The 9,403-nt window shown below is 41.0% G+C and overlaps 1 protein-coding gene across 2 annotated transcripts; it reads left to right on the forward strand.

Moving 5' to 3' along the window:
* The first annotated feature begins 1,431 nt into the window (after positions 1 to 1,431).
* Positions 1,432 to 7,495, forward strand: s100u (S100 calcium binding protein U). 2 transcript variants are annotated; one of them, XM_015973697.3, is made up of 3 exons: positions 1,432 to 1,490; positions 5,457 to 5,587; positions 6,880 to 7,495. In XM_015973697.3, exons 2-3 carry the CDS (start codon positions 5,468 to 5,470, stop codon positions 7,411 to 7,413), a joined length of 654 nt encoding a protein of 217 aa, XP_015829183.3. In that variant the 5' UTR covers positions 1,432 to 1,490; positions 5,457 to 5,467; the 3' UTR covers positions 7,414 to 7,495. The 2 variants fall into 2 exon arrangements, with proteins under 2 accessions (XP_015829183.3, XP_015829182.3); XM_015973696.3 differs by lacking the exon at positions 1,432 to 1,490 and adding an exon at positions 1,701 to 1,768.
* The last annotated feature ends 1,908 nt before the right edge of the window (positions 7,496 to 9,403 follow it).

Below are 9,403 nucleotides of genomic sequence, written 5' to 3' on the forward strand. Positions count from 1 at the left end.
TGCAACAGCTGTGTGTGATTTTGGTTTTTTGTTGTGTGTGCGTGCATGTGTTTGTGTCAAGGGTGTGTACTGTAATTTTGTTTGTTTGTTAATCAGAAAAAAAAAGAATGAAATTCAAATCTGTCTGTTCCAGAATACCTCTCTGGCTGCAGGAGGGATTTGAGCTCAGCTCACACTCAAACAGATATTCTGGACATTTTGAAGTGTCAAAAATATAATTCATACCTATCAGGATTGATATGCTAATGACTAGTTAGAACACAGCCAAGACCTACGTTTTTCTGCAGGTCTAAAAAAGCTGTAATTGCCTAAATTTCATAGAAGTTAATGAAAATCGTGTTTTATAAACCCTTAAATAGTCACTAATTCACTTTACATTATCATTCATAGAATAATTAACGCTAGCAAGGGCTAGCTATAGCACAAATGTCTCCAAAGGACAAGACTGATATCAAATTTCAGTAAAAGCAGCTCATGTTGTTTATATATATATATAATTTATTTATTTATTTATTTATTTATTTATTCTAACCACAATGATCCATCCAGTCCATCAGCCATGATGATAAATGTACTTTTTTTTTCCAGATACATTTTTTTTGCCGAACTTGACTCCCGGAGGCTCCGGTAGAGCTTTTTCTGCAGGTAGTATTTCAACGTGATTAACTGTGTGATGTAGCATTTATGATGCATTGGTGTATGGTGTTTGGTTTTACCAAGCCTTTCCACTGAACATATGAATTGCGTGCTGTCCTTTAAGGGAATCAACGCACATTCAACACAGCAATCAGCCATCATCATAGTCGATGGGTGTGATTCCACCAACTGCAAAGTGGTGCGTTTTGGGCGCATTGCAGAAGCTTAGTGTCGCACTGCTCCACTAAATTGTCAGATCTCTTTTTTGCATTTTCAGAACCCATCAAGTTTGGTAGTTCGGGCCATGCAGGAAGTCAAACAGGCTGATGAGCTTGTGGAGATGACACGTCTACAATGTTATGTAGAGCTTATGCGTCTGGTGGAAAGGCCTAATGAGTTTCACTCAATCTAGCCGTTAGCTCATCAATCCCAAAGGGTGTAAAATCTATTTCTCCAAATTGAGGCCATTCATGAGGTATCTTATAATAATATTATTATTATTCGTAACTTTCATAGAAACACACCTCAAATCATCCCCAACAAATCTTTTTTTACGCACAACCCAAAATATTTAAGACTTCTGGACAATATATGTTTATTTTCTTTTAAATCCTCCAAATTAGGATCTGTTTATCTTTTTTACTACATTTTGCACAATCCACCCATTTTACCAAACATTTCTTTGTAATAGGTGAAATCAAATCCTTTTGAAAAGGCATGAGTCTGGTTCGGATGAACTCATCCCACGCCCTGTTTTCTGCTCCCGAGCGGGGTGAAACTCCGCAAATCACTCCTGACGTGAACCAGCTGGTACATCAGCCACAACATAACTCACATTAAAAAAGCACACAACTGTAAGTATTTGGAGAAACTTTTGTTCCCTTTTTACGCGCGGGATAGTCGCGCTCTTCCATAGCTCTTCCTCCCACTCTTCCAGGTACACGCCCTTTGACTTGTGAAGGGGGAAAAGTTTTAAGGACAGAAAAAAAAACCTAAATCACGGAAGAGATTCTGCAGTACGAGTTTGGCAAGTCCGCAGGGCGCAGAGCGGTGTAGAAAGGCGGAGAAAGGGGCCAGAAAGTCTCATTTGCGCACATCTGGTACACATCTCTAGTCCCGCAGACGGTGAACGGTGAGTGCATTCGGGTTTTCTGGGTTTATATGAAGTTTCTCCACCGTGAAAGAAGCTGATTTGTTCGTGGTTTTTGCCACGTTTCGATAAACTCTCGCAAGAGGCGTCTCCATGGAACTTGGCCGCTGGCTGAGAGCAGGACGAGTTCAGCTTCCTCTGAGGTTTTTGGAATCCTGTTGCACTTAAAAAAAAAGAAAGAAAAACTCCAGATTTGTTTCTGTTTAAGGATAATTACGGACTCATTCCCTTCTGGTTTGTGCGTAAAAGCGCATTTTTCTGCACATTTCTGCTTCTGTTTTTTAAATATATATTTTTATAAGGAACCCCGCAAAAAACGCAGCTCATGTTGCTTTAGGCTTATTCAAAGCTTTAATAACATCTTTAATGAGATTTTTGAGGCTTTTAAAGTGTCCCGTTGCGTTAAAGAGAAGGGTGGCGCGCGCCTAAGTTTGTTCAAAAATTTTTAAACCATTACAGAAGAGCTGCTCACTTCAATTTTATAGCCACAGCCTGGCTTGTTCCTCTGTTAATATTTAATGCCAACTAGCAGTAGTATTGTCGTTACTCATGCTGTATCACATTCACCCGTTTGGAAACGCAATCCTCTTTTTTTGGGCTCAGGTGCGTGTGTGTGTGTGTGTGTGTGTGTGTGTGTGTGTGTGTGTGTGTGTGTGTGTGTGTGTGTGTGTGTGTGTGTGTGTGTGTGTGTGTGTGTGTGTGTGTGTGTGTGCGCGTGTGCGTGTGCATGTGGGGAGGGGGGCTTTGCTTGGTCATAATAGTTTGATGTCTTGTTTTTGTAGATGAGAGAGCTTCTGGGCCAAATAACAAATAATTGTCTAAATTAGAGGCACGTGTGTGTTAAAACAACGAATGAATGTGCAGTAATAGCTCTGTGTGTGTGTGTGTGTGTGTGTGTGTGTGTGTGTGTCCGTTGAGGTCCTTGTGTACTCAGGCCGTAAAGGGTGTGTCACATGCAGGCTGCAGGAACAAGTCCCCTAAACTTCCACTAAAGCTCATCCGGATTAGCTCCAATAATAACAGTATGTTTATGTTTATTTAGTTTGCAGACGCTTTTCTCCAAAGTGACTTATATTTATAACCTATAGGCAGAGGCGGAGCTGGCCTAAATGGCGCCCTGTGCGAGATCCCCCTGTGACACCCCCCCCCCCCCACACACACACACACACACACACACACAAGAAAAAACATTACACCTACAACTTTGTTTCAAATTGCGTGGAGTGTATTATATATAACAACGTTTGCTGACTGAATACAACATCCAGCTCCTGGCCACCTTCTCACCACTTGTCAAAGTTCTACTGAAATAGACACACTTAACGCAACATGATGGCATCATCGACTTGTACAGTACAGATGTGCTGAAAGGCGAAAGTCTCAACTTTCAGCTAAAAAAAGAACGCTCTAGCTATTATAGTTTTTATTTTATGGCAGTTTTCAGTTTAAACAGGATCTTACTAGCAGGGCACCTCCAGCAGCCCGCTGCCGCTTCGTTTTTCATGGGGTAAATAATAGCTCATTTCCCGATTCCAAAAAGAAAGAATGGTCCTACCAGCTCGACACTTCAATATGAAGAAGATCAGTTCAACATGGGGAAAAAAAACCTGACCTGTAGGCCAGAGAAACGTTCATTAGCACATCAAGTTCGATTCAGTTTACCGGTAAACATATCACGAATGTACAACAGGTCAATTATTAATCATCTTGGCTACGTAGCTTAATCTATACATTCCAGTAGCGTTTGCTACAAACAAATACAAAAACAACAATAAAGGAAAGCAACTGTCTGACAGACAACATAGCCGAATTCAAGGCAACACATAACAATAATCATTCGATTGCTCTTGGTTTTAAGTTAAGCCCATTAAAGTGCTTAAGTAAATAAAAGTGTTTCAAAAACAGCGTTTTTGAACCGGAGTTCTGCTCGCGGTGGGAACTCCGCCGAACAGGGTCATTTTTTATAGCGAAAACGATCGACTGGTCACTGACAAGTAAAAGGGTGTTATTGGTAGATGTTAAGAACACTTACCGCTGAGGTAAAATGAAAGTATAAATGAATTGAGGGGAGAAAAACGCTTTGTTTTTAGCCCGGAAGTATTCCCCCACAGCCAGCTTTCATTGTTGCCGCGACGTGGAAGGAGCCAATCAGGAGAGGGACCTCACATCAGCTGACGTGGGTCATGTGACAGGGAGTAGTTGATATGGGTTACACTTTGTTGTGCTTTTATTACAGAAATAGTATTATTATCATCACTATTATTAAGAACATGCAATTTCTATGTTTTGTTTATGTATTGGTTGATGCTTAAAAAACATTTTTTTAGAAGAAAAAAAAAAAAAGGAAATTAAATGCCGCCCCCTGCAGACTGCCGCCCTGTTCGGCCGCACATATTGCACATATCAAGCTCCGCCACTGCCTATAGGGCATGTTGTGATCTGTGGGGGAAACCGGAGTACCCGGAGGAAACCCACGCATGCATGGGGAGAACACGTAACTCCACGCAGAAAGGCCGCAGCCGAGTTTCGTGCTGGGAGGCAACAGTGCTAACAACTGCGCCACCATGCAGCTCATAATAGTAATAATAGTAATAATGCTATTGTTATTATCAGGGCCTCATGAACATAAAAAATGTTACTCAAATTTTAAAATAAACTTTGAATCCAAAGTCTGAGCCGACGTCCTCTTATGAGGCTTTAGGGTCGCCTGAATGGTCTGAAAAGGCCTGAGTGAAATGTTAGAGTTTAATGGAGCTGAGCTGCCTGAGCTCACTGTCATCCTATATGCATAATGACCCTAACAGGCACCATTAGCCATATATATTGTATGTGAAGGATTCGGTTTAACGCCATGATGTTTAGATGCTCTCTGGAGTGAGCGTGCATCCGTGTTTAGACAAGACTCGACGGTTTGAATTTGAATACTGAAACCGACCAGCTGGTGATGAGAGGCTTTAACGTACGTGTGTGTGTGTGTGGGGGGGGGGGGGGGGGGGGGCAAAAGCTCATAGTAAGCCTGTAAATTCCTGTCTAAGTGATCCCCACTGGCAGCAATGAACGGAATTCCTGCAAACGTGTCACTTACCTCCTGGTTACAGTTTACTGTAGTTTATCTCAGCATCAGGCACGTCCCCTAAATTCCTCTTTGTCTCGCTGTCAACATCAGGTAAATAAATATTTGTGAAGGTTTAGCAGAGCAGCATGTTTATCATGCTGTTGGTTGTGTGTGTGTACCCCAGCGTGAAGGCTTGATGGAGAAAGAAAAATAAGAGGGTACCTAGAATGACAGAGGCAGGTACGGGAAGGAGGAGTGGAGCTGGCAGGAGAGCAAAAGTGAGACAAGAAGAGAAGAGAAGGGCAGACAGGGACTAGGTAATCCCTGAGGTAATCTGAATCCCAGACCCCTCAGTAACTTCATCAGATCAGGTGACCTATCAAAGATCAGAGCTTCCATAGTGCATCACGGCTCGTCTCTCAGTCTGACTCCCTCTCGGCCTTTCTGACTGTCTCACGTCACCGTCCCTCCCTCATGGCAGCTCCGGAGTCAGCAGCTGAAACGCAGACCCATGGTTTTGTTTTCCTCCACGCGTGTTTGTTATCACAAAATGTGTTAAATCAGACTCGTCTGTCCATCTAATCTCTGTACCCTGCCCTCCCTCCTTTCCCCCAGAGAGTGGAGTCATGGAAGCTGCCATTCAGACGGTGGTGAAGGTCTTCATCAAGTCCTCCAAAGGGAAAGAGAATCTTGGACAAAAAGACTTCCAGAACCTCGTCAAGTCCCAGCTCGGAAACATCCTCTCGGTTAGAACGAGCTCGATGGTGCAGAAGTTGCACGTTACTTTATACTTTGGTTCCAAGCAGCTTGTGCAACATTTCCTCAGATATTCTGAAGGTCTTTCATGGAGTTCAGGAGAATTCATCCAACTTTTCACATATTTGTTACTTTGGAGTTAATAGATTTAAAAAAATCATTTTTAGTTTGTTTTTGATAATATTGTAGTAATTATTACCCTTAAGCAGTAATAGTAATGAGTTATTACTTTCTTACCTTTGGATTGATAAGCTAACAGCTAGTCTGCATGCAGCCAAGCCCAAACAATAACATCTGCAATCTCTGTGGAACATTTTTTATTTAAATGTTTTTGTTTGTTCTTCAATAGTATTTTAAAAAGTATTACTCATAAGTATTATAGTAATAGTGAGTTATCGTATCTGTGGCTTGCTTCCCGAACAACCTTCAAGATTGATAAGCTAATGGCTAGACTGCACACAGCCAAGCCCAAACAGTAGCATCTGCAATTGGTGCAACATTTTTTGCAATATTTTTAACCTAAATCTTTACATTTCGACAGTTTTCCATTTCATAATTATTTACATGGAATTCTGTGGTTATTTGCGACCAATTCCAGTGCCTCCGGTGCAGCCAGAGGGCACTTCCTGCAGGAATTTCTCATTTCTGCCAAAATAATCAAGGAATGCAAAACTGATAGTAATTTTTGCTACGTAATTATAAAATGACTATGAAATCAATTGAAATCGACCTAATTTGACATATTTTATTTCTACATATTGCCTATATATTATTCTAGTATGAATCTGCTCTAATTTAAATGGACAGACAGTTTTAATTTGACTCTTTGTTACCAGCAAACTCTGACAAGACGAAATATAATCCCATTTCTTTTGACAAATTTTAGAAAAATATAAATATTTGGGGTCTTCTTTTCATTTTTCTTACATTTTAAGCTCAAACTGCACAATATGGTATCCTGGTCCACTGTAAAAAATAAAAAGTTGAATTTCAAGTTGTGTCAACTGGTTACACTAAACCTAGTTGCTTAAATGAAAACAGTAATATATGATTTTTATATGTCGTTTCATTAAAGGTAAATGTATATTACTCTTTAAGTTTCAGCAACTAGGTTTAGTGGAACTAGTTGATGTAACTTGGTTAAAAAAATTCAACATTCCCTGTCTTAGAGTGTAGAAGTAAAATCCCTAAAAAATGAGAAGGTATTTTTAACTTGTGCGTAGTGCTGTGTATGTGTGAGATTAAGTTACTCATAATCTTTGTGTTAATATCTGTTTCCCAGGGAGCAGACAGCAAGGAGGCCGTCAAGAACATGAGCCAGGGACTAGACTCCAACAACGACGGCAGGGTTGGCTTCGAGGAGTACATGAAGCTCGTCGGCTACCTGGCGTGCTCACTGAGCGAACAGCGCAATCTCGAAAATGAGGAGCCGGAACAGAAAGCGGCCACCGCACAGGCTGCGCAGAGTGCCCCCAATAACACAGGGGGGCAACCCAAGGAAAACGCAGAGGCCAAGGAGGAGACCAAGCCGGAGCCTAAGCAAGAGGCGAAAGCAGACGCAAAGGTGGAAGTAAAGGCTGAAGCCAAGGCGGAGGGGGAGACGAAACCAGACGCAGTTAAGGTGGAAGCAGTGGCAAAAGCTGAGGTGGCGGCGGTGGCAGCGCCGGCTGTGGTGGCACCAGCAGCAGAGGTAAAAGTGGCAGAGAAAGAACCAGAGAAGGTGGAAAAAACGGAAAAGGTGGACGAAGCTGCAGAGGAATCTCCTGCTAGTCCCGAGGAAGAAGCAGTGGAAAAAACAGAGGAGGCAACATCATAAGGGACAATCCAATCCTTCATTTAACCCTCCCACTGTCCTAATGGGTGTGACCCCACGAGGAAAGTTGACCATTGAGCAGGGTTGATGGTTTATCGCTTGGGTCCACGTGGCCGGCCTGGGTGAGGAGTGAGCACCGCCTCTCCCCTGCCACGTGGACCTCAAGGGATAAACCATCAACCCTGCTCAATGGTCAACTTTCCTCGTGGGGTCACACCCATTAGGACAGTGGGAGGGTTAAAAAATACAACACAAGAATGACGCCAAAATATGTTGGAAAGCCACTATTTTATATATATATAAATATATATTAAAATGTAATATTTTTAACACTACAGTCAGTTATGGAAAAAAGCACTATTCCTCCTATATAAATATGTACAAGACCGCAGTGTTGGGCCGCTACTTACCACTATGTTAATATGTACAGCATGTGCATCTCACTATTTAGCACATTTACCTCATCGTGAGCATTCACTATGACAGCGCGCAGCCGTGAAAAGCTCCCTCCAAACTTGACTGAAGTATCTTAACACACCACTTCCCTTTCTCTCTCTCCTTTTTTTTGGGTGTTTCCCACAGCCCTTGATTACTTACGGGAATTTGGAAGTTTATTAGGCAAAATTAAACTTGTTTACCGTTGAATCTTGCTCATCTAATTGGCCTTTTCTAGTCACTTCAAGCAAAGGTTTTCATCCTAATGAGGAAATTAAAGAAAAAATAACTTTTTTTCTTTATTTTTTACAACGCCTAAACAAAATGGTGGCTTATTTAATACAACAATGAAAAAACAGACATGTTAGTTTTTTTTTAAGTAACAGAGAAGTTTCCTGTTCTTTCAACCTTCTGGTTAAAAGTGGAATTACAACTGTCGTGAACAACCCTTCTTTAGCTAGTGCTAACAACGAGCTAACACTACAATTAGCCAACTAGTGCTAAAATAAACCACAAAGTCAAAAGGTCCACAATGTCGGACAAAAATTATTATTACTCACAAGTCCAGTAAGCAACAAAGCCAGGTCACCATCAGTCTGTGATTTTTGTAGCCTCCTTTAGCTCCCTCAAACTAGTGTAGGCCATGCCCATATTTACTCTGGTTTTAGCTATTTGCTTTGCCTCCGAATACATTACTCTTACACTTTTACTTGTAGGCTCCACCATGATGCCAACAGATAAAGCAAACTTCTTCTTTTTCTTCTTGGCCTTTTATTGACAATTGGTAAACTGAAAATGCTAACTACTAGCATTACAACTAACAGCCATAAAGCAGGTAAAGAGCATCCCCTAGGACACCTACCCACTACACAAAAGTATCAAGTGCAGTTTTTGGCTAGTAGAGGGCTGCAGAGTGGCGTCAAATATGAATCTGGAAAAGTTTCGAACTCGACAATCACTGAGATAAATGTTTAAGTTCTTGCTTAAAGTTTAAAATATATGTGTTTTAACTTTATTGCATTTCGGTCTTTTTCCTATTTCATTCCCAACTTGTGAAAATATCAATTTTTTTGGTTTTCCATTTGTTTTGGACTAATTTCCTTTTGCATTTTTTGTTTGATTTGAACTCTTCCTGGATATTATTTTTATGGGCTTTGTTGTTAGAATTTTTACTTCGTTTGATTTCAAATGTTTTCCTGTAGAAAAAAGATTGGAGATTGCTGCAAAAATTGGGCGCTCTTTCAAATTTTCCAATGATTAGGCTTGTTGCGTTTTTTTTCTAATCCTAGATTTCAAATGGATTATTCATTCTACGTCTTTGCAGAGAATGCTATTTCTCTAGCTTTCTACTCAGAAATTCCTTTCTGGAGTCTTCAGTAGGTTCTGTTTACTCTCACTCTGCCGTGGATTAAGAACTGGAATGTCAGGTGTGACCTTCAGCTAAATAATTAAGACACAGGGATGAAATCTACACCTTAAAGGGTCATTAGGGTCAAAACGAAGCCCAAAATAGCCCTGATTAAGTGAGTTCAGGACTGGGAGAGAAGGTCAGTAAAAG

Source organism: Nothobranchius furzeri, chromosome 19 (assembly GCF_043380555.1).
Source record: "Nothobranchius furzeri strain GRZ-AD chromosome 19, NfurGRZ-RIMD1, whole genome shotgun sequence".
Classification (NCBI taxonomy): Eukaryota; Metazoa; Chordata; class Actinopteri; order Cyprinodontiformes; family Nothobranchiidae; genus Nothobranchius; species Nothobranchius furzeri.

Excerpts from the sequence above, each read along its gene's own strand:
- s100u (XM_015973697.3), top strand. The coding sequence starts at position 5,468 with ATGGAAGCTGCCATTCAGACGGTGGTGAAGGTCTTCATCAAGTCCTCC. Across the intron at positions 5,588-6,879 it reads AGCTCGGAAACATCCTCTCG|GGAGCAGACAGCAAGGAGGC; the intron begins GTTAGAACGAGC and ends TCTGTTTCCCAG.